General features: G+C 34.4%; 1 protein-coding gene across 1 annotated transcript in view; it reads left to right on the top strand.

The window, feature by feature from the left end:
* Positions 1 to 26,263, top strand: part of SPRED1 (sprouty related EVH1 domain containing 1) — a 103,383-nt gene that overhangs the window by 39,107 nt on the left and 38,013 nt on the right. The window contains exon 2 of the mRNA XM_003272817.3: positions 6,484 to 6,658. Within this exon, the coding sequence (XP_003272865.1) occupies positions 6,484 to 6,658 (175 nt within the window). The remainder of the gene's footprint in view (positions 1 to 6,483; positions 6,659 to 26,263) is intronic.

Here is a 26,263-nt window from a genome sequence, read left to right as displayed (position 1 = left end):
CTTTCAGCCATGGCTGGAGTGGCTGGTACACAGGGCACGAAGTCCCTAGGCTACACACAGCACAGGGACAGTGGGCCCATCCTGTGAGACCAGTTTTTCCTCCTGGGCCTCTGGGCCTGTGATGGGAGGGGCTGCTCTGAAGGTCTTTGACATGGCCTGGAGATGTTTTCTCCATGGTCTTGAGGATTAACATTAGGCTCCTTGCTACTTAAGCAAATTTCTGCAGCTGGCTGGAATTTCTGCTCACAAAATAGGTTTTTCTTTTCTACTGCATTGTCAGGCTGCAAATTTTCTGAACTTTAATGCTGTTTCCCTTTGAAAACAGCATAAAACAGCACCCAAGTCACCTTTTGAATGCTTTGCTGCTTAGAAATTTCTTCCCCCAGATACCCTAAATCATCTCTTTCAAGGTCAAAGTTCCACAAATCTCTAGGGCAGAGGCAAAATGCCACCAGTTTCTTTGCTAAAACATAACAAGATTCAGCTTTGCTCCAGTTCACAACAAGTTCCTCATCTCCATCTGAGACCACCTCAGCCTGGACCTTACTGTTCATTTCACTATCAGCATTTTTGTCAAAGCCATTCTCCCACATTTTCCTGTCCTCTGAGTCTTCCAAATTTTTCCAAACTCTGCCTGTTACCCAGTTCCAAAGTCACTTCCACGTTTTTGGGTATCTTTTCAGCAATACCCCACTCTACTGGTACCAATTTACTATATTAGTCCATTTTCACGCTGCTGATAAAGACATACTCGAGACTGGGAAGAAAAAGAGGTTTAATTGGACTTACAGTTCCACAGGGCTGGGGAGGCCTCAGAATCATGGCGGGAGGCGAAAGGCACTTACATGATGGCAGCAAGAGAAAAATGAAGAAGCAAAAGCAGAAACCCCTGATAAACCCATCAGATCTCATGAGACTTATTCACTATCACGAGAACAGCACAGGAAAGACCGGCCCCCATGATTCAATTAAGATCCCTTGGGTCCCTCTCACAACACATGGGAATTCTGGGAGATACAATTCAACTTCAGATTTGGATGGGGACACAGCCAAACCATTTCACATACTTAGCTATGATTAATAATTCTTAGTGTTAAAAGTTCTGAGAGGGAGCTGTCACCTTGGTTTCTTATACAAGATCATCATTAATGAGACAAATTTAGACAATTTGATAATGCGGTTGTAGTAATATAAAGTTGATTTAATATATTAAGTCATTGTAATAACATTTATTGGGCACCTAACAATGAGCCAGGCAAAATGCTAAGAAATCTACATGCATAACCTCATTTATTTCTTATAGCACTGTGATAAATATTATTATCTCCATTTTATAGACCAGGAATAGGGATATAGAGAGCTTAAGTAATTTGTCCAAGATTACAACTTTTTTTTTTTTTGTCTGAGACAGAGTCTCCCTCTCTCAGCAGGCTGGAGTGCAGTGGCGTGATCTCGTCTCACTGCAACCTCTGCTTCCCAGGCTCAAGTAATTTTCCTGCCTCAGCCTCCTGAGTAGTTGGGACTACAGGCACACACCACTATGCCCATCTGATTTTTGTATCTTTAGTAGAGACAAGGTTTCGCCATCTTTGCTAGAATGGTCTCGATCTCTTGACCTCGTGATCCACCCACCTCGGCCTCCCAAAGTGCTGGGATTCCAGGCGTGAGCCACCACACCTGGCTCCAAGATTACAACTTTTAAGAGGTGACACTGCCTTTGAAACCTAGATCTGACTTGTTATTAAACAGAGTGCCATGTTTAATATTTGCTCCAGTTTTTAGAGTTGCCAGTGCTAAAGGAGTAATACAGATCTTCATCTTTCTAATCAAACTCAGCTCTTCTCTGTAAGATGAAGAAATATCTCCTTCATTAGGGTTAATGCAGTAATGTTCTCCTACTGCCCTTAGAGCTTTTAAAATACAAATCAGAACATTCTGCTTTCTTGCTTATTGTTATCCTGTGGTCTCTTTATCGTGATAAAATAGAGTACTAACCTTGAGCATAGTATGCATGGCTTAATACAGTAAGTCAACTACTATTTTCTTTCTTTCTATCGCTTATGTTTACTGTCATCTTTTGAACTTTGTATTGGTTCTTAAATATGATATACTTGTGTCGTGCTCTCTCTATTGAGTGTCCTTAGCCTTTCATCTACCTGATATACTGCTATTAAAAACCTACATCAAATATGAATACTAGTAATCTCCTATATTCCCATTATGTGGTAATATATCTTTGCCCACTAGATTATGAGCTTCTACAGGGAGAAGATCATAACTTTTCAATTTTGTTTATGTAGTATATGAATCTCATGGGTTAAGTGAATAGATTATTGAGTAGTAATGTGGTTATCTTCTGAATGTCTGCATTCTACATAGTTTAGAAAGCAAGTACTTACACTGTGAAGTACTACATCATCCTAACCTACTTCTATTAAATGCTTCCCTTTTCTACCTAGTCTCTGTAATAATGTTTAATATTTGGATGGTTAATATTTACTTAAAATATATAGAGAGCAAAGGGTGTTTTGTCACTATAAATATGCCTCAATGGATAAATAAGTTCCTGTTATACTGTACAAATCTTAAGGCATTCTAAGAACTTCCTCAATTTGGTGGTTGGTTGGGCGGAGGTCAGGATTTTGTTTTAATACTATTGTAATTAAAAATGGAAAAAGTTATCTTTTTCTGCTGTATATATATTACTGTATCTTCAAGAAGGTGTTTCCTCCTTTGTATTAGTTTCCTGTTGCTGATGTAGGCAAATTACCATAAACTTAGTGACTTAAAACAACAGAAATGTATTATATTTTAGCCTGGAGGTCAGAAATACAAATAGGTCTCACTGGGCTAATATCAAGGTATTGCTTGGCTATGTATTATAATAGAAAAGAAAGGTATAGAGAGAAGAGAAAGACAACTTATTTTAGAAATGTTAAGCTTAAGAACAGTCGACCAAAACAATATAAATGGCCAGCAGGCTGTTAGAAATGTATCCAAATTTAGGAAACTGATCTGAGCAAGAGCCAGAGCTGTACTGCTAGTCATTTTGTTTGTATGGCAATGGTTACTAAATTGGTGGGCCAGGGTGATCATAGATGCTATTGTGATTAAAGCTATATACTGTCTCCCCTGAAGAAAGTACATATGTGGCAAAAAAACTCACATTTGATTACGATTTTGGGGATTCGTAATCCTTTCCAGGAGGTTCACAAAATTAATCTTTGGTGTAAAGGGCAAAGTTGCTTTGCTACAGATTTATAGGCTCTATGAATTTTGGATTCATCGAGATAACATTTCCTTGCACATTAGATATTTGAGTGCCAGTTGAGTGGAGTTACAGCATCTTCTGTCAAGTAAATCATAAAATTATTTTACTTTCAAGAGAATAAAAGTAGGCTAAGTAAAGCAGTCATGTGTTTTGCAATAAGTATTTGCTCTGAGAAATACATTGTTGGGTTATTTCATCAAAATTACAAATTTTACCAATATGTGAATTTGAAATTGCTGCCATACATTTATCCACAAAGTGCAATAAAGTATAGCTTTAGAGTTATTCTGGTTCATGTGTAATATAGTGCTGTCATTTCAAACAAAACTACATGGTTCAATACAACTGAGACAAAATTTGTCTTTGTGTGTTTGGTCATCTTCTTTTGCCTTTGACTTTATTGAAATACTAGCTGGAAATTTTAGGTAATGAAGCTCATGGATGCTACTAAGAATTTTAGATGATTTGGAACACTTGTTTTGTAGTTACAATCTCATCAGCAAGTCCTCTTGGTTCTACCTCCAAATTATAACCAAATCTCTCTATTCGTCTTCGTGTCCATTGTTATCGTCCTAGTTCAATTCAGTATTACCTCTCACCTGGATTTCTACATTAGTAGTTGCTATGGATTTAATGTTTTTGCCCCCACAAATTTATGTTGAAATTTAAACTCCAGTGCAACAGTGTTAGGAGGTGCGGCCTTTTGGGAGGTGTTTAGCACCTACCATCATGAAAGTAAGAGTTCTACCTTCATGAATGGATTTGTATCCTAATAAAAGAACTGAGGGTGCCCATCCCTTTTTGGCTGTCCACCTTCTGCCATGTAAGGGCACAGCATTCCACCCCTCCAGAGGTCACAGCATTCAAGGTGCACCATCTTGGAAGTGGAGACTGACCTCTTTCCAGACAATGAACCTACTGGTGCCTTGATCTTGGATTTCCCAGCCTCTGGACTTCCAAGCCTCTAGAACTGTGAGAAATAAATTTCTCCTTATCATTTACCCAGTCTGGTATTCTGTTAAAGCAGCACAAAACGTACAAAGACAGTAGTTTAGTTCTCCTGCTGTGTATGAAAGGATATATTTGAAATTACTGTTCAAATATGATCAGAGATTAGAAATTGAGTTACAGTTTAGGTTTTTAGTAAAGAAGGAACATCTTATAAGATTCTCTTAATTAGCTTTAGAATAGAAGCTAGCCCACAAATGTGGTTATTATGTAGTCTGCTCCCACTGCCTCTTAAGATGCATATTGTGTTTATAGTGGTGGAGCTTGCTCCAGCCCATCTCAGGAGAATTTAATATCTACATCGACCCAGCCTTTATGCACCTGCACTTCTTCTGACCATTTCTCTGAGTTGAAGATTGGCAAGAATTGGGTCCAGATAAGAATCAGAGCCTCTGAATAACTAAATAATAAAAAGCTTCCACAAAAGAGTAAATTGTGAAGCCAAACTCTTTTAGAGTTTCTATATAAAGAATTATTTTGACCCCAATAATAGATAATTATGGTTGAACATGAAAATTCAATTATTTCCCAGATTCTATCTGATTTTGAATTACCAGGATGGTAGTGTCTTCGGTTTTCAATGCTTTGTTGTCATAACGATAATAAAAAGTAATACTCATATAGTGCTTGTTATGTGTCAGGCATGGTTTACATTTATTATAAGTGAGTGCTGTTATTTCACACATACGTTTGAGGCACAGAGGTTTAGTAACTTTCTCAAAGTCATACAGATAGTAAGTTTCTAAGCCAAGATTCAACTTGTGGAAGTTTGACTCTAGAATTCTCACTCTTAATCACAACCCAGTGCAACTTTAAAAGTATATTCTCTAAAAAATACTTATGTCCAGAATATATTTTAAAAAACACTTCTAAAAATCATAATAAAGACAATGTAATAAAAAATGGTCACAGACTTAAAAACAGGATAAACAAATGGCCAAAAAGCACATGAAAAGATGCTCAATATCATGAGTCATTATGGAAATAGAAATTAAAAATGCTGTGGGATACCACTGTATACGCAATACAATGAGTAAAGTTAAGACTGAAAACACCAAGTATTGGCAGGGATGTGGTGCATCTGAAACTGTCATACATTATTGATGGGAATGTATAACAGTACAACCACTTTGGAAGACAGTGTCTTGTATAAACATGTACCTATCCTGTGACCCATTAATTCCACTCCTAGGTAATTATTTGAGAAATGAAAAAATGTCTACAAAAAAGACATGTACAAGAATGTTTATAACAGCTTTACTCATAATTGCCAACAGCTAGAAAAATCCAAATGCCTATCCATGTAAGAAAGAATAAATTATGATAGATTTATTCAATTAGAGGACTACTTAGTTAAAAAAAATGAACTTCTGATACACGAAACAACATGAGAGAAAGAAGTCAGGCAAAAAGGGTACAAATGGTAATTCTCTTTGATTCCATTTATTTGAAGGCCCCAAACAGGCAAAATCTCTGTGTTCGGCTCGGCATAAGGATTTTTGAAGTGATGAAAATGGCCTGTATTTTGATTATCATGTTGATTATACATGTGTCTTATTCTCTTTGGACTGCTATAGAAAAATATAAACTGGTTAGCTAATAACAGAAATTTATTTCTTATAGTTTCTACAGACCAATTTGCTTGTTAAGTAATTTAAGCATAACACTTTTCTTTATATGATTTGTGTAAGTGATTGAGATTCCCAGTTGGTAGAAGAAATTAAAGCATGTTTGTTTCAGCATTTTATTTATAATATATTCTGGAACTGTTAGGAACTTCTAGATGCTACAGTTTAATGTGCCGAAATACAGCAGTTTGTCCTGGTTATAATATTGTAGCAAATGGACATATATAGACAAGTTTTATGGTACCCTGTGTAGTTTGACAGTATTTGTCTCTGGGATCCTTCACAACTTGTTCCATGGCAATCAGATGTGCTGGAACTACTGAAATGATGAATTGAAGTAGTTTTGTAGTCTTTTATTACAATATTAGTCTTCAAAATAAAAGACAACCTTAAAGTCTGTTTTCGGTTTTTGACCTCTTTCAAGTAGGTTACTTTCTGTGGATTTTCATGGAAGTAGTAAACACCTTACGCACCACATATTAACTAATGTGGTCTTTGGTTTCTCAAACAAGACTGATGGCTTGGCTGTTTTTTGTTTACGGAAAAGCTAATTCCTGATCTTTGCATCTATTTTAGTAATAGTTATGCACGAGTGCGAGCTGTGGTGATGACCCGAGATGACTCAAGTGGTGGATGGTTACCACTTGGAGGGAGTGGACTAAGCAGCGTCACTGTCTTCAAAGTCCCTCATCAGGAAGAGAATGGCTGTGCTGACTTTTTTATCCGTGGAGAGCGACTCAGGGACAAAATGGTAATGAATAATGTATCTAATACTATAATTTTAGATATTTCTACAAAAATGAATTATCTGTTTAAAGTTATGATTAGTATACTGTTCTGAGATTTTTTTTCACCAATGAATCAGTGATTATGTTTCTGGAGCTGTTTCTGTGTTAAAGACGTGAAATACAACATTTTTTTTTCAAACTGAGACTGACATTGATACACATTTGTTGGGGGGTGGGGTTGCCGCTTTTCCATTTAGGTTTAATGCAGGAGTTAATAAATAGTCCCCCTAGTTATTAAACTGGTAACATCATGCCTTCCCTTCTCTCTGCTATTCCCTAGACCAGAGATTGGCAAACTAATCCACAGGCCAAATGCAAGCCCACCAGTTGTTGTTATATGGTCTGTGAGCTAATAATGGTTTTTATAGTTTTATGTGGTTGGAAAAAATTAAAACTAATAATTTTGTGTAACATAAGAATTATATGAAATTCACATTTCAGTATCCACAAATGAAGTTTTATTCGAACATAGCCAAGGTGATTCCCTTATTAATTCCCTTATTTTCTAGGCTCATAAGACTACCTGGTGGCCAGCCTAATTTTTAACACTGTTGTCTTCCATGCGGTTTCTTACCTGTATACATTTTAAAATTTCAGTTTAACCTTTGATAATGTTATTTGCTGTCTTTTAATTGGTATGGAAAGCTCCTTCACTTTCTTTGTTTCATTTGTGGGCCAAAAACAACTGATTACATCCGAAAAGCTGAGTAATGTTAGTGTCATTTCTGTATTAAGAAAAAGAAAAGCATATACTTAGACGCAAAATAAAAATAAAGTGCCACAATAGAGCCTTGAAAATAATGAGAATTCCCTTTAAATATGTATTTGTGGATCTGTTTATATAGCATCTTTGTTATTTCTTATGTTTTGAGCTCCAAATAATTCTTCCATGCATGAACAGTTTGAATATGACTTACTTTCAGTTTGGGGGCTTGGTTTCTTCGTATTTTTTTACAACTGAATCATTGTAGTAATTCAGAAAGTTGCTTAACTTTCAGTGCCCCAATTTCTTCCCCACTTAAAGGGAGAGTTATCCTAAATCATCTTGAAAGACCTCCTACACTAATGTTTTATGAGTTTATGATTCACCCATGCTACACATTGTATAATGTGTCTCAGCCAAAATATGTTTAAGTAGAGAACCCCGATTGAAGTCAAAAGTGAAATATGATAAATATGTCATCTTTAAAAAGTTTAAATTTTTAAAGGTGTTCTGGCCTTGGATAAAATGGGATCTGCCATATACTGATGCTTTTTTAAGCCTGGAGACATCTAAGAAGGCGCCTATGATGGTATAATGCTTCTGGTCTGAGCTAATGGTAACTGGGGAATATTGTTGGAGAAATTGTCTATTTTAGAAACCGAGTAAAATGGTGAAAATCTAAGGCATTTTTTTCTAGATAAACTTTTTCTTAAGAATACAAAAGTAGTAGAAAGTAAAATGTGGATTAAGAGAGAAAAATGCTTGCTCAAAAAATTATAAGAACAAGGAAAGGATGACCTAGATGTGAACAAAAAACTCAGTGAAACAGAATATTGGATATAGTAGAGATGGACAGTTTAGGATAATAAGGGACCAAATCTGCATAACTAAGTATGAGCCTGCACAGATTGATGGATTGGGTGATTGTTCAGAGTGTGGCTTTAACATAAAGCTAGTGAAAATAAACCTGAGATTCAGAAAGAACAGAAACTTTTATTCCCTATGACAGAGCTTAAAAATTAAGAGCACTTACCCTACTCCCAGGGTATAGAATATTGATAGACTAATAAGAAAATAGATTATTTTGCTAGAAGTAACAGGAATCAGAACACCTGTTGTTTTATGTAGCCATTTTTCTTTGAGGAATCTTCTTACTTGTGAAACAGGGGTAAGAAACATCTCTCAGTGTAGCCGTAAAGGAGAGCTTTCAGTCAGAAAGTTGCCATATTTCTTAGAGGGATTAACTATAGTACAGCATTCTAGGTTATGGGGACTTGTGTGATCAAAGGCAGAGGCAGTAACTCATGGCTGTAAATTGAAAATAGCGAAGTCTTGTGAAATCTCAAGATAAATGAGACAGTGATACTGAAATGAGATTAATTTGCACCCTCTACTGGGTAATACACTCTGATCAAGACTACTTGAAGGACTGAAAAGTCCAATAGTAGAATTGACATATACATACATTAGTTTACAATATCACTGCATTTTGAGATCACTAATGTTCATTTCTGTAGTCAGTGGTTTTATTCATTGGTTATTCATTGGTTTTACTTTAACCCGTTTTCCTGAGTTCTAGTTTCTTGACTTTTTTTTTAAAGAAGTATTGTGATTACTGAGTCTGTAAGTCTACAGGGTTCCTCCCAGATTAATGGTAGCTTTCCTTTAAAAGCCTTCTCAGTGAATAAACAGTGCACTTTAGTAGTAGTTCTGATGTAATAGTTATGTGAAAGATAGTTGCTGAAAACTGTTCTATAACCATTTTGCCTGTGGACCACATCTTAGAATCCTCTACCTTAGATGAATTCTAGAAGTGAGATTCTTGCCCCTCATATCCCATGAATTCATGCCCTTGAAGAAAGAATAAATATTCAGAAGAGGAGTATATGACCACTCATGTGGCTAATAAGTACAATATTTTAATGAGTGTTTATAAGTCAGAATACTGATAACAATAGTGAAGAAGATGGCCCTTATCAGTTATGAGAGAACCCGTTTCACAGAAGACTTTTCCAGCCTTTGATTTACAATTACAGGTACTAAAAATAAGTCTTGCTACGATTCCCAGAAGGTTATATACTTTACTCTTTTTATTTTTTTATTTTTTATTTTACTTTATTTTTTTAAGAAGGGGGGCACAAATGAAGAGCAGGCTGCCTGAGACTTGTTCAAGAAGACATCATTTTGTGTAACTGACTCAGGGTTTACTCATTCACTCAGTGATCCTGTGTTGCTTACCTATAAAGCATCTTTGTGATGCCTACAAAAGGTGGAGTTTATTTCCTGGTTTATCCTTTGATACTCTAAATTGGAGCTTTCCAACCTGTGTGCCATGAGTGTCTGGGGCCTCCAGACTGGTTGCCTTATGTTATTGTTCTATATGTGCCTGAGGAGAGAAGAGTTGGAAAGCACTGCTCTGCATAATTGGCTTTCATGCTTTATGGATGATTGAGAAAGAAAGAATTTGAAAGAAACACCAGGGGTTGGTGTTGTAGCCTAAGAAAATGAAAGTACTACCTTTCTTTGAGACACTTGGGGATGGAATGGTTGTTGTTAAGGACAGATTCGGAGAAAGTCTTGGCTGGGCGTGGTGGCTCAGCACTTTGGAAGGCTGAGGCAGGCGGATCACAAGGTCAGGAAATCTCGACCATCCTCGCTAACACAGTGAAACCTCATCTCTACTAAAAATACAAAACAGCAACAAAAAAACAACAATTAGCCAGGCGTGGTGGCACGCACCTGTAGTCCCAGCTACTCGGGAGGCTGAGGCAGGAGAATTGCTTGAACCTGGGAGGCGTAGGTGGCAGTGAGCCGAGATTGTGCCACTGCACCTCCAGTGTGGGCAACAGAGCGAGACTGTCTCAAAAAAAAAAAGAAAAAGAAAAGAAAGTCTTACTTGATGTGTGTGAGCTATAGCCTCTGTTTTCTTCTAAACCTTTATAGCCTTGATTCTTCCTTTAATTCTTTAATACAAGTTAGTATTACCTTGGAGCGCATATAATTTAAATTGTTAACTAAAATTTAACTGTTCATTTGCGTACGTCATAGAGTTCCACATTGCCTATTTAGTTTTCATTAGATATAATGGTTCTTCTCTGTAAGTAGGACACTTCTGTCTTACAAACATTTTATGAAAATGTTTGCTATTTGTATAGGTTATGTTATTTGACCATTTTTAGCTGATACATAGTATGTGACATTGTAAATTTAAAACACTGAATTATAATACAGCTTAAGATTTTTTAAGTTTCTGAATTAACTAGTAACAAAAAGTTTGCTAAAATATCTGTTTACTACTAAACAGTTTTTAGTTATCATGGGGATCTAAAGTAGATTTTCTTTAGTTTACATAATAGATAATAAAATATTATAAATTTGCTAGTATTATTAAAATTTGCTAAAGCTATGCTTTTAAAACCATATTATGGGTTAAGGTATGACAAAAGAATAGGCTGAGTAGAAAGATAGGAGTCTTTTAAAATGCCTGAATTCCTGAAGATGCTCTGTGGGGACAAGAAAAAGCAAGGTTATAAGACAGTTACCATTATAAACTTAGAGTGACAAAGGTAATATAGAAATGGAGAAAGGAAAAACTAGAAATATTTTCAGTTTAAGGAGTTGCCAAAGAGATTAAGGAATTGTTTTTAGGATTAGTAAGTAATTGTTTATAGAAGTTGAAGTGCCTTTAAGATAATGGTTCTATTGTTTAAAAAGAGCATGTTTTAAAAATAAGGTTTCTTTCCAGTTACTGTAGCCTAAAACAAAGTTACAATATTTCTTTTCTAGGAAGAAAATAATGTGGTTATAATATAGCAGTAGCTTTATTAAAAATGATACTCACCCCTTTCTATCATGGGGGAATCTTAAAAGACCAGGGAAACATCTTTCTGCCTTGGGTTGAACTTTATCGAAGTACAGAACAAGAATTTCCTGGTAAGCTTTTCCACTGTGCTCCTGAATTATTCCTTTGTGAAACTTCAGTCCTACAGAAGTGCTCCTCCACTAAAAACCAATTGCCTTAACTAACTTTTCCTTAGGATTCAGCCTTCCTAGCAGTTTTGTTTCTTGAAAGATACTAGTTCTCCTATTCACCATAATACCACAGTTAGGAAAAGAATGGGAGTGGGAGTAGAGATAGTGGAGTATTGTTATTATTCCTTATTCCCCTTACAAGTTGTTAGTCTATCACCCACATATATAAATCCCATTACTGAATCTATGTAGCATTCCGATCAGCATCTGTTAGCTTTCATTTTCATCTACTGATCTTAGCAATTTCTTCCCAAAGCCAAATTTTCTACATCTGAGCCTCATCATCATTCTTGGCTACTTTTCTTTGCAGTCTCGACCTTCTGGTCTTCATTTCAGCAGGCTACTTTCCTGGATCTGGTTGTTACCCAGAACTGTTCCATTTGAGGAATTTTATAATTTCCTGTCATTTCTTTTTTATTCCCCTCCTACTGCTCTTCAATTTCATGTCTTCACTATTACATTGTGCCTCCAATTTTTCCTTAATTAGATTCCTTCTGGCTTCAGTATTTTTTTATTGTTTTCTTTTTTAATTTAATCTAAATCTTTTCAGTCAATCTCTCAAACAACCCTTTCATTCATATTTCAGTAGACAATATGTTGCTAAGTTTTTTTTAACCTTACTTGACACTGAAGGAACTTCATTGAATCCTACAGTATTTTCTTTTAATACTCTTTTCTTAGGCCAAGCACGGTGCCTCATGCCTGTAATCCCAGCACTTTGGGAGGCCAAGACGGGTGGATTGCCTGAGGTCAGGAGTTCGAGACCAGCCTGGCCAACTGGTGAAACCCCACCTCTACTAAAAAAATACAAAAAATTAGCTGGGCATGGGGGCGGACGCCTGTAATCCCAGCTACTTAGGAGGCTGAGGCAGGAGAATTGCGTGAATGTGGAAGGCAGCAACTTTTTTTTTTTTCTTTTTAAAGGTGGGTTGTTCGTTCATGCAATAAATATTGTTGAGTGGCTACTGTGTGCTAAGCACTGTCCTAGGCACTGGGAATATGTAAGTGAACAAAAATAGAAATCTCAGTTCTTAAGGTAATATACATTCTAGTGGAAGATAAATATCACAATAAGTAAAACAGAAAAATGGTATGCTAGACAGTGCTAAAGGGAAAAAACAAATTAGGAAAAGGGAGTATAGGGAAGTTTTTTGGTGGGGGTGGGGATTGGTTAAAATGTATATAAACACAGTGACCAAGGAAGGCCTTACCAAGAATGTAGGTAACATTCGTGTGAAGATTATTTATATGGTGAATAAGGTCTTATATTTTAGTTTGTATGTTCAGATTTTCAAATCTTCAGTATTCTTAAAGTAGAATAAATTCATCTTGTTTCAGTTCTTATGTTAAACTATATAAGATCTTGAAATTGGATTTGGTGAATGTTCTCAAAATGTGCATCAACAATAGTTATAAACTTAGGAATTATCAGTGATCTCTCCATTTATTCAAACAGATCTTCTTTATTCTTGATTCTGTTTCATTCTTTTAATCTCTACCCCTCTCATATCTTTCCTGCAAATAAGCCTACTATTTTTTTTTCATTGCCCAGTTTTACCTGACTCCTTCTAACTTCTGTGTTATTCACCATAATTAAATTTCTAAAACTTGGGTCTAATACTTCTTTAGGATTCCCCACTAATTTCCTGGAGACAATTTCAACTCCACATAGAAAATGTTTATAATCTGGCCCTGTCCTCCTTTGCCTTTAATCTGTCTGCCTTTTTTCTGAAAGGTAATCATTTCCATGGTATTTCCTTACTGAGTTACTTGTAGTTCATCAGACGTACCATGCATAAGAAAATGCTCTTCCCCTTTTTAATAAATATGGCACTATATAGATAGCATATTGAGAGATTATGTGGAGTAGAGAATGCTGATAAACATGTTGCTAATGCTCAGAAAACAATAATGGCAGGAAACAGTGGTTTCCTTTTTGCTGTCATAGATGGAAAAATAGGAAAACTGGGTTAAAGCACCTTGGGCAAACCAATTTTGCTGTGAAGAATTGGAATTGAGATAAATGATAATAATAAGCAGTCCAGAATCCCATTCATTTCATTATTAACCCATTGAAAAGGTAATAAATTATGCTATTAATTACTTTCTGTACAACCATGAATTTTTTAGTTTTTCCCCAGCCGTTGTTTTGCAACAGTTAATTATTTAATATTGCTAGTATACCTTGAAGAGGGGGAGAAATCTGCCTGTTGGCATTTCTGTTCTCTTTCCCTGGAGTCTTGTGGGAACTGGTTCCTGAAAATTAAGATTTAGAAAATGTCCCAAATTATTATACCTTCCTATTTCCCTTTATTTTCTCATTTAGCTTAACACTTTACCTTTCTTCAGCATACTCTTTATTATTAACATTTCCTCTTCTTTCAAACCCTGCATTTGGCATCTGATATATTTCCTCTTTACAATTTATTTTAAACTAACATCATTCCTTTCTGTAGTTACTGCTTTTCACTGGTTGATTTGGTCTGTCAGCCTCATCAATATTATCTTGGCTTCATTGTTCTCTTTTATACCTGATTGTGGTATATTTCATAATTTATTTCACATCCTTTCCATTATCTTCCAATTGCCATTACACTGTAATAGCCTCCATCATAGCTAAATTAAAGCCCAAACTCTGACCTCAATTTATCGACCATACTTATTAGCTTTCCAAATGTTTCTGCACTACTTTTGTTTTATTACATTCTAAATTATAATTTGAATGTGTCATGCTTTTAATTGAGTGGTTGACTGTAGTATTCTTTTGTTTAATCAACTACTCAGTGCCTTCTATGTGCTTGACTTCCTGTATTAGTTTCCTTGGGCTGTCATAACAAAATAATGTAGACTGAATGATTTAAACAACAGAATTTATTTTCTCACAGTTATGGAAGGTGGGAAGTCCAAGGTATTAGCCAATTTTCTGTTTCTGGTGTGGGCTCTCTTCCTGGCTTTCAGACTGTCACTTTCTCAGGATGTCCTCACATGGTCTAGAGAAAGAGCTCTGGTGTTTCTTCCTCTTATAAAAGCACTAGCCCTATCAGATTAGGGCCCCAGCTTTATGACCTCATTTAACCTTTATCATTTCCTCCCAGGCTCTATTTCCAAATGTAGTCACCATGGATATTAGGGCTTTAACATATGAATTTGAGGGAGCACAATCCCTTCAGTCCATAGTACTTCCTATTCCATTCTACTGTTTGTTGATTGTTAGTTGAGTAGTCTATGATATGCATGTACACTCTCTAAATTATTGTAACTTTAATATGAAGTTTAGTATCTGCTAGTGCTAGTTTTTCTCATTAGACTTGTTTAACTTTTGTGGGGAGGGGTATATTTTTACTTATTCTTTCAGAACCGTAGACAGTTTATGTTTTTTCTTATGTAGGTGCATTCACAAGTTTTCTCTTAGGGTTATAAAAATGTGGCAAGGGGCTATTGTAAATGATATATTTTAAAAATCATTATCTTTTGAAGCTCTTCATTCAGCTTTTAGAATAATGTTAGACAATATTGGTGATATAATATCTCTTTATTTTCTTTGCAAATTTAAAGGCATTTCTAATGTTGCACAGATAAGTATGATGTCAGCTGTTGTCTTGAGATGTCCTTTACCATGATAAGGAAGTGTTCTTATGTTCTCCACCTCCCCAGACTAGAATTTGGTACTGATTTTTATGAAATCTGGTTTTGCAAATGTCTCACAGACTTTTTAAATTGAAATTTTTGTTGAGATGATTGTAGATTATTAATTGCTATTGTAAGAAATAATAAATGCTGTGTACACTCTACCCTGTTTTCCCAAGTGGCAACATTTTGCAAAACTATATTGTCATAATCACAGTGAGGATATTTCTGTTGATACAATGTGTCATATTCAGATTTCCTCAGTTACTTGTATTCATTTTTCTGTGTATTTTAAGTCTGTACAGTTTTATCACGTTTTCACTACCACAGACAAGATGCAGAACAGTTTAACAACCACAAGAATCTCTTCTTTCTGTTCATTTTATCACCACATCTATTTCTGTTTTTGCCAGGCAACCACTATTTTCTTCTCTCAATTATTTCCGTAATTTTGTCTTTCAAAAAATGTTATAAAAGTGTAATCATAAGTATGTAACCTTTCAGGATTGACCTTTTTTCTTTCATGATCATTCTCTGAGGGTTAATCTAGGTTATTGAGTATCTCCAGAGTTTGTTCCTTTTATTGTTAAGTAGTAGTCTCTGATATGTGTTTATATGACTTACTGAAGGACATCTTGGCTGTTTCCAGTTTGGGACTAAATATAAGGTTGCTGTGAACATTCACATACATGTTTTTTTCCGTGAATGTAAGTTTTATTTCTCTGGGATAAATGACCAGTTATGCAGTTGCTGGGTTGTATGGTAGTTGCATATTTAGTTTTGTTAAGAAACTGCAAAACTTTTTTCTAGAGTGGGTTTATCATGCCACATTGCCACCAGCAGTTTATGAGCAATCCATTTTCTAAGCATCCTCACCAGCATTTCAAGTAGCCACTATTTTTTGTTTTACTCATTCTGAGAGATGTGTAGTGATAATAACTTATTGTGGTTTTAATTTTCATTTTTCTGGTGACTAATGATCATCTTTTCATTTGATTATTTGTACCTTCTTTGGCGAATGTCAGTCTTTTTGCCCATTTTCTTATTGGATTGTTTGAGGTTTTTTTTTTTTTTAGATAGAGTCTCCTTCTAGTGCAGTGGCGCAATCTTGGCTCACTACAACCTCTGCCTCCCGGGTTCAAACGATTCTCCTGCCTCAGCCTCCCAGGTAGCTGGGACCACAGGCATGCATCGCCACACCTGGCTAATTTTTGTATTTTTAGTAGAGATGGGGTTTCACCATGTTGGCCAGGCTGGTCTTGAACTCCTGACCTTAAGTGATCTGCCCGCCTCAGCCTCCCAACGTGCTGGGATTACAGGCGTGAGCCACCGTACCCAGCCTTGCTTTTTTACTATTGAGTTTGGAGAGTTATTTATATATTCTAGCTACTAGTCCTTTGTTGGAATACGTGGTTTGAAAATGTTCTCTCCCAGTCTGTAGCTTGTCTTTTCATCCTCTGAACATGGCCTTTTGCAGACCAAAGTTTTAAATTTTGATAAGGTCCCATCTATCAAGTTTTCCTTTCATGGATCGTACTTTGGTGACAAGTCCAAGAACTCTTTCCCTAGCCATAGGTCATGAAGATTTATCCTGTGTTTTTTTCCTAAAAGTTTTATGTAATAGTTTTACCTTTTACATTTAAGCCCATGGTCCATTTTAAGTTAACTTTTGTGTAAGTTGTGATACTTAGATCAAGGGGTTTTTTTTTCCTATGAATGTCCAGTTTTTCCTGCACCATTGTTGAAAAGATTGTCTGGATTCCTCCCTTGAATTACTTTTGTACTCGTTAAAAATCAGGTAAACATATTTGTGTTCTTTATTATGTTCCATTTCTCTATTTGTCCATCTCTCCACCAGTACCACACACTATATTATTGTGGCTATATAAGAAGCCCTAATGCAGAGTAGAATGATTCCTAATACAGAGTAGAATGATTCCTCCCATGTTACTCTTTGTTCTCAATATTGTTTTAGCTATTCTGGATCTGTGCTTTTCCATATAAATTTTAGAATTTTTTTTTGTGTGTGTGTTTTTGTTTCTGGTTTTTTTTTTTTTTTTTTTGGAGGCAAAGTTTCGCTGTTATTGCCCATACTGGAGCGCAGTGGCGCGATCTCGGCTCATTGCAACCTCCGCCTCCCAGGTTCAAGCTTTTCTCCTGCCTCAGCCTCCTGAGTAGCTGGGATTACAGGCACCTGCCACCACGCTCGCTAATTTTTGTATATTTAGTGGAGTTGGGGTTTTCACCGTGTTGACCAGGCTGATCTTGTACTTCTGACCTCAGGTGATCCACCCACTTCCGCCTCCCAAAATGCTGGGATTACAGGCATGATCCACGGTGCCCAGCCAAATTTTAGAATATTCTTGTCTGTATCTACAAGAAAACCTTACTGGGGTTTTGATAGGAATTGTATTAAACCTGTGGATCAACTTGGGGAGAATGGACATCTTTACTATGATGAATCTTCTAATTCATAAATACACTGTGTCTCTGTTTAGGTCTTTGACTCCTTTCATTAACATTTTGTGATTTTCAACACATAGATCTTATATGTTTTGTTAATTGTATACCTAAATGTTTTTCTTATATGTTTTGTTAATTGTATACCTAAATGTTTTGTTTGGAGCAATTGTAAATACTATTGTGTTTTTAATTTTGGTTACTGTGTGTCCATTGTATATAGACATGCCATTAATTTTCATTTGTTGTTCTTGTATCCTGTTACATAGACATATTTAATTCTTTATGTAAATTCCCTGGAATTTTTTAATGTTGACATCATGTCATCTATAAATAGGAAGAGATGTATTTCTTCCTCTTCAGTCTATATGTCTTTTCTTTTTCTTCCCTTATTTCTGTGGCTAAAACCTCCAATTCTATATGGAATACAATGGTAGTAGAGTACATCCTTGCCTTGTTTCAGATATTAACCAAAACGCATACACTCTTTCACCTTTAGTATGTTGTTAGCTGGGGTTTCTTGTAGGCATTTTTTATCAAATTGAGATCATTCTACTCTTGCTAACTTGCTGATAATTTTTATCATGACTAGATATTGGAGTATGTTAAATTTTTTTGTGTGTCAATTGATCACATTAGCCTGTTGATATGATAGATTATATTGATTTTTAAATATTGAACCAGCCTTGTTTCTGCAATAAATCCCACTTGGTCGTGGTGTATAATTTTTGATACGTTATTGACGTTGTTGGACTTGGTTTGCTAATATTTTGTTGAGGAATTTTGCATTTAAGTTCATTAGAGATAATAGTCTGTAGGTTGGTGGGGGGTTTTTTGGTACTGTTTTTGTTTAATATTGATGTCAAGGTAATACTGGCCTCATTAAAATAAGTTGGGAAGTATTCCCTCATATTCTGTTTTCTGGAAAAGACTGTAAAATTGGTGTTAGTTTGTTTTCAGATGGTAGAATTTTTCATTGAAACTATCAATATAAAGATCTCTTCAGAAGATTTTAAATTACAAATTCAGTTTCTTTAATTGTTATAGGACTATTCAGGTTACCTATTTCATTGTGGTTGAATTTTTATAATTTGTGATTTTTAAATAATTGGTCAATTTCTTTAAAGTTGTCCAACTTATGAGCATAAAGTTGTTCTTAGTAGGTCAGTTATTCTTTTAAAGGCTGCAGGAACTTTAGCAGTATCCCGTTTCATTCCTGTAATTGATTTGTGGCTTTGCTCTTTTGTCAGTCTTGCTAGATTTGTATCAGTTGTATTGATTTTTAGAAAAGTAGTTTTTGTTTCATTGATTTTTCTTCTATTTTCAATTTTATTTCTGTTGTCATTTTCTTTTTGCTTGCTTTGGGTTTATTTTGCTCTTCCTTCTTTAGTCTCTTGAGGTAGGAACTTCAGTTATTGATTTGAGATTTTTCCTCCTTTGTAAAGTCCAGACTTTTGAAAAGACTTCGGTTCACTGTAGTATAAAGTTTTGGTTTTATAAAATTTAACATTATTTATTAAATTATTCAAATTTATACATCCTTTTTTGTTTAACTTTCAAAGGTTGAATATCTCCAACTATCATGTTTTTGGATATTTTTGTGTTTCTAAATGGTTTCTGTGTTGTAATAGGGTATTGCTGTATCAATTGGTTCATAAGGTTCGTAACTGTTAAAATCTTAGATCTTCGAGGCTCATTTCATCAACATTATATGAGCCCATCTCCAAATTATAGAAATCCAGTGAGGGAAAAGAGAATTGCCTAAGCTTATTTAGTTTTATTCTAGCAGTTTAGAAAGCTAGCAACCTGTGGGGACCTGGGAAAAAAGCTGAGTCAACAAGCCTGTGCCCGAATGTTTTTTATTATTTTTTAGTGTGCCTACCAGGAGTCAGAGCCATATTAATTCCTAATTAGGAGTCAGTTTTGACAATGCCGTTCCCTTTTGCGGGTAGAATTCCCCTACAGTATCTATAAAAGGTGGTGACATTCTTGTTCTTTGACCTCTAGTCCTTGTTATATTTTTTCAAGAGGTGCTGGTGGAATCCCAGTGTATCTCACCTCACATTCCCTCATCCCATGTCGTCGTTGCTTTCTAGTCATTCACTTTTGTTAATAGTTACAGGTCTCTAATGGTTTCCTATTTTATTTTTCAGTTAGTTTGGTAAGTTATACTTTTTTAGGAAATTGGCTTGTTTCACTTAAGTTTTCGTATTCTGGGTCATAAACCTTTATATTGTATTCTTTATTAATTCTTAAATCTCTACTTCTAGTTTTGTCCCTCTTTTTCTTCCTAACATAGTTTATTCGTACTTTTTCTTTTTTTCTTGTCCATTTCACTGGTCTTTGCAAATAATCAGCTGTTGGCAAGGATACTCTCAAGACCTCTTGTATACCTTTTACCTAAATTCACCAATTTTTAACATTTGCCACATTGAGTGTATCATTTTCTCCCTCTCCCAACACACGCACACACCCACATACACAAAAATCACTTTTTTTCTGAACTATGTGATGTAAGTTGCATTACAGCCTGCTTTTTACCCTAATTGTTCAGTGTATTTTTCCTAAGAACAGGGATATTCTCTTACAAAATTATAGTATATTTATCATATTTAGGAAATTAACATAAATACAGTACTTTAATCTACAGTCCCTATTCCAGTTTTTACAACTGTCCATGTAATGTTCTTATGACAATTTTGTTTCTTCAGTATAAGAAAATGTAGCATTTAACTGCCATAGCTCTTTAGTCTTCTGTAAAATGGAGCAGTTCCTCAGTCTTTAATGACATAGACATGTTTAAAGAATACTGGGCAGTTATTTTATAGAATGTTTCTCAATCTGGATTTTTCTAATGTTTCCCCATGATTAGATTCATATTATTCATCCTTGCCCAGAATATCATATAACATCTTGTGCCAGAAAGTAAAGTTGTACTCAAAGGATGAAATCTTGTTGAAAAGACACAAGTCAGCATGAAGGAGTTCCCTTTATCCAATTAAAGTAGGATAAATGATTATAATTCATTGACTAAAACAGGAATTCATATTATCTATGTTCTAAACAAGCAGGCAAATGGTGGAAAAGTAGTTCTTCCTTTCTGTAGATTTTTTTAAATGAATTCATACTCTTTATTTCTTAATACTTTTTTGGGGTTTATTCATTTTTAACATTTTAAATTGGACTTTGAGTTCATTTTATTTTCAGATTCTTATTTTCACTGTAAGCTTTTTAAACTACAAATTTCCTTTTTGGCTTCTTGTTGTGGATTGTTGCACTACACAAATTTTTATATGGAGTTAATATCATTATCTTTTAGTTCTAAGGGTTTTCTAATTCTCATGCTGATTTATTTGATTCACTTGTCATTTAGAAGCAGGTGTAATTTCTTTCAAAAGAACAGGTATTTTAAACTAAAGTTGTATTGCATTATGTTTAGAGATGATAGCCTATGCGATAACAGTTATATTTGTCAAGATATATGTTATATTGTGGGTAAATGATTAATTTACCTAGGTGTTCCACATATTTTAGAAGAATGTATTTTTCAAGTAATTCATACAGGTTTCTGCATGTGTCCCATAGGTCAGATGTTTTAATGGTGATATTCAAATCTGCTTTATCTTTACTAATTTTGTGTCTATTTCATCTATCAATTATTGAGACATATATTCAGATATCTTACTCTGATTATAGATTTGTCAAGTTTTTCTTGTGTTTATTCTTGCTTAATAAAAATATATGGATTATATTTCTACTAAGTGAACCTTATTCATTATACCTTTTAGCCTAAGAGTCCATTTTGCTTATTACTCTCAGCATCCACCACCTTTTCCCAATATTATAATGTCAAGTTTAATTCCAGCTGCACACTTTTTCATATCCTTGTAGTCATGTGAGCCTCCAGTTAAATTTTATTCCTCTATTGGTTGTTTGTTCTAATTTTTATTATTTGCACACATACATGTATACTTTCTCGCCTCATTTATTTAAGTAGGAACTAGGTAGGAGTGTGGGTTTATTGCAGTATGGAAACTGTAGATACTGCTGCTCCAGTTACTATCTTTTTGAGTGAAAATAAAATACATATGTATGTCTGACTGTCAAATATTTGATCTCTTTTGTAACTTGCTGTTTTTTATATGAACTATTTAGTCATACAAAAATAATGTGTGTTAAAATAAAGTGCCATAATTATGAAAATATGATACTATTTTCTTTCCCTTCTCTCCTCCTTTATTCCTTTTTTTCTGCCTCCTTCCCTTCCTTTTGTGGTAGCTGAAGGTAACAGAACTGCTATTGTGTGAGAATCACTGCCATTGCTGCTTCTGTTACTTATATTTTTCAATGTCTAAAGTCCCACTCAGCTCAGAACACAGTGTTGAACACAAATTTATATTAATAGACAATTGTAAAAACATGTATTTGATGACATAATTCTATATAGAATGTCATAATGTATTTCTTAAAGGGTACAGGTTTTTACATTCAGAAAATTAAAGTTCATAATAAGAGGCAACTATTTGAGATATCAGTTATTGGCTTTGGTTATCAAGTAATTTAATCTGAATTTGGAATTATTATTTTGAAAATGAAATTATTTTTCATTGGATTCAAAGGTATTTCAGAAAGTTACTAGTAAAAATTTTTATGTCTGGTTACCAAGCATGCTACTTCTTAGATAACACTATTTGTGAACATGTAATTATCTACTTGTAAGGTAGAAACTACAATATAGTACGTAGTAATTTAAAAGTATATATTTAATTGTACTCTCTTCTTCCAAATTATTAGTTGTTATTAGTGAAACAAAAATACACTTAACACCCATTTTTGGCTTGGTCTATTTTAAATGCTTCTGGCAAGCAACACAGTTATTATACGATGGGAGTTTTGCTCTATATTTCCCAAAATAACTTGGAATAAGTCTTCAGAAGTTGTAGTTATTTAATAACCACAGTTTCTCCCCTTTTTTTCCCCTCTGTAAATTCTTACCCTGGAACTTTTTTCAGATGAAGGAAAAGGGTTGGAGATTGAAGCATTTTTACAGCCTTTAGAATCCATTAACAAACTCTTCAGAATTTATTCACATAAATTCTTTGAAGTGCTTAATACTTTTATCTGTCACTCAAACACCTCTGTCTCCATACTCAAAAATCCTTTTCATAAATAATGATCTCCCATCCTCGCATAGCAAGTAACCTATTGTGGGGTGTTGGCATCACCTAGTAACCAACATCACCATCACTACTAAGATTTATTGAAGATTTACTATGTGTCAGGCAGTATTTTGAATACTTTATTAGTTCATCTAATTCTCAGAAGTCAGCTGGATGGTGAGTGGTAGAGACTGGACGGGACCCAGCAGTTCTTGGCTACAAAGCCTACAAGCTAAATTAATTTCTGTACTGAATTCTTCTTACACAGTAGTAACTGTTTTCTTCTTCCTTGAGAAGTGAATGTGCCATGTTTCTGTCCTGTTCTATTTTTCATAGCTTAATCATTTTATTTTGAACACTTTTCACTCATATAAAAATCCATTTTTGTTAAACACCTTCTTCCGCTGTCTCTTAACCTGGTGTTGTTTAAGGAAACCATTTGTCTTCCCTCTTCCTTCATCTGTATCAGATTTTACTAAATTTACGTCAACAGTATTTTCAGTTTTCTTGAAATCCAGAGTTCACCTGTTTATCTGTATTTTCATAAATAACGTCTGTTTAATGTTAACAGACAAAAGAATAAAAAATAAAAATAGATTTTAAAAGTTATTTTCGTTACCACTGGATTGAAAGACTTTAAGATCTTCTTAAAATATCTGTGGTTCCAAAAATATTTACCTTGCTAGTAAAGAATTTAGACTTGTATGTCTTAAGTAACTTAGATTTGTTTAGATCTGTGTTGGAATGCAAAGTTGTGCTACCAAATACACCTACATAATTGTATTTTCCTCCTTTATTATTATAGTCACTTTCCTAAAGCTGGCTCCAGCCAGTCTATTTGCAGCAATTACATTGTGCTCTAACCTGGCCAGATCTGTTTGTATGTAAAAGTCTGAATTTTTCTTCATGCAGTCAGTATAAACATTTAAGTGCTTTTGAATTTGTTGTGGCTTTTTCTAGTTTAAAATTTTCCATTATATGGTTTGTTTGTTTTTTTTTTCTTTGGTTAATTCTTTATTTCTAATCCCTGTGCATTTATAGATGATCAAAAGTTCAAAAAGTTCTAGTACTAATACTAAAACATTACTCTAATTTGTTCTTTGTCAACCAGCCGCATTTTTAATGGATCAGTGCAGGGTTATTCGTGTCATATTATTTTGGCAACATATTCTTTATAGTTATTCTTGTTGATTTGAGTCCTACATTTAGTATTTACTTTACAGTAGCTGTCTACACTTCTGATGTCTTTCCAGTTTATTAAAATTTTTTTTTTTTTATATAAACTATCTTTTGAGTAAAAAAGAGGGTGAGGCCACTGGTTGGCTTTTAAATTTATCTCTACTATCTATTTTATGAATGTCCTTCATTAATACGATGGGGGCCTGATGAAATTCACACCCACAACTAATTAATACTAGCAAGAAGTTTATTCAGCTTTTAATTAGAATTAGGGATGTATTCCAATAGACTGAATATTTTTAAGATTATGTTTTTAATAGCTTCTGGCAATGGCCTTTAGGATAGTCTTAACAAGACTTAGAATTATTTATTTCCTTTTGCACCATGTCTTGTCTTACAAAGAAGACAAGACATTAATTGCCATTGGTAATTAGTCTAACTTCCTATTGGCCAGAAATAATGTATCCCTTTACCTCATTTCTCCTACAAAGTAAATAATTCACTGGTAATATGGGATTGGTTGTTTTTAATCTCTTGTCAAAGATGTAATTGCTATTTTCTACAGTTTGCTAATTATGCCAATCTCAAATATGGTAATTCAGCATTGAACTCTGCTTCCTGTATGACTGTTGTTACTAATATTACTATTATCTTAAGATACATAATTAATACACTGAAAACTACATTGGGCTAAAGTCAGAACTTAGTGTTCTTATATAGTTGAGAAGGGACAGTGAAAATAGGCAGCAGAATTCAGTAATTTTAAGAATCCTCTAGCCTTTAAAATTATTTTTGCTTTTCAGGAATGTAGATTTAGTTCTCATCAGATGAGGAGTAAACATCTTCTGAGGCGTTCTTTATTCTGCTTTCTTTTTCTTTCTTTTTTTTTTTTTTTAACAACTTTCAACCCCATTGATTTTTTTTTTTTTTAATTTGAAGTAGACAGTTGGTATCTGTCTCTGTTACTTAATCAAGGTGTACTATACATTGCCTTTAGTGTGATGAAAGTACATTTTAAAAAATGCTACTTAAAGTCAAAAGCAAAACAACTTTCTAATATATTATGTCACTTAGATAAAGAAGACAATATTGTACATTGCATAGGGAACCTATGAGAATTATGTAAATGAGCGATAGACTGTTCTAGGAGGCATATCCTAAAAATTATCTACAACGATGTTGGGTGATTGTGCCAGTAGATTACCTTTTTTCTATTCCACTGCCTATTCCAAATTTCGTTTTAGCAGCTACCATAGAAGTTTTTCCCTAAAGGATAATCAGTTTTATGCTACATTAAATATATAATGCCAACAGTATTTTCTCATATTTTTATAGATAGAAGTAAACAAGTTGAGATCTAGTTTATAATTAGTATGTTTTAGTACTGGTTGGTATGATATTTAAACTCAGTATTTTCATGACTTTTAGGTGGAACACATTTCTGCGTAGGTATTTATGTGAGTCAAAGAGCTAGTTCATTGGCCTCTTCATTTCCTCAGTGCATTTTAAAGCTCATTTTTATTGATTTATTTATAATTTCATCTTTTAGATTCAAGGGGTACATGTGCAGATTTTGTTACCTGGGTATATTGGGTAATGCTGAGGTTTAGGGAATGATGGATTTTGACTCCCATATACTCAATAGGTTTTCAACTCTTACCTCCCTCCTTCTCTCTCCCCTGTAGTAGTTCCCAGTGTCTATTTTTGCCATCTTTGTGTCTATGAGTATTCATTATTAGCTCCCTCTTATAAGTAAGAACATGTGGTGTTTGGCTTTTGGTTCCTACATTAATTTGCTTAGGATAATGGCCTCCAACTATATCCATGTTGCTGCACAGGACGTGATTTCATTCTTCTCTATGGCTGTTTAGTATCCCATGGTATATGTTTTATAAGTATATACGTACCACATTTTCTTTATTTAATCCACCATTGATGGACTCCTAGGTTGATTCCATGTCTTTGCTATTGTGAATAGTGCTTAAACTTATTTTTAAAACTACTTTTTCTGTGAGTGTTGGGAGGCTCTAAATAATAGATGCCATTTGAAGACAAGATTAGGGTAGATCACATTGAAATTTTATTTATCTGAGAGTTAATAGTTGAAAATATTAATTTTGGAAAACAGAAGAGGGGGCTAATTCAGTAATATTTTCATGTATTAAAAATTTAGTGTTATTATCATATATTAAAAACTAGAATCAAACTGTTTTTATGTCTTCCCCTTTTTAACAATTCCAATTTAGCATTGTTTTACAAAATACTGCTTTTCCCACTGTTTATGAATGTAGTAAAAATGTTGCAGTAATTTATGACACTAACATTTACTTCCCCTTGAATTCTAGAACTTAATCATGAATTGTTGTTGTTGTTGCAAAGTGATTGTAACAAATATTTAATAGTAAATC

Source organism: Nomascus leucogenys, chromosome 6 (genome assembly GCF_006542625.1).
Source record: "Nomascus leucogenys isolate Asia chromosome 6, Asia_NLE_v1, whole genome shotgun sequence".
Lineage (NCBI taxonomy): Eukaryota > Metazoa > Chordata > Mammalia > Primates > Hylobatidae > Nomascus > Nomascus leucogenys.
This window is presented reverse-complemented; position numbering and strand designations above follow the sequence as displayed.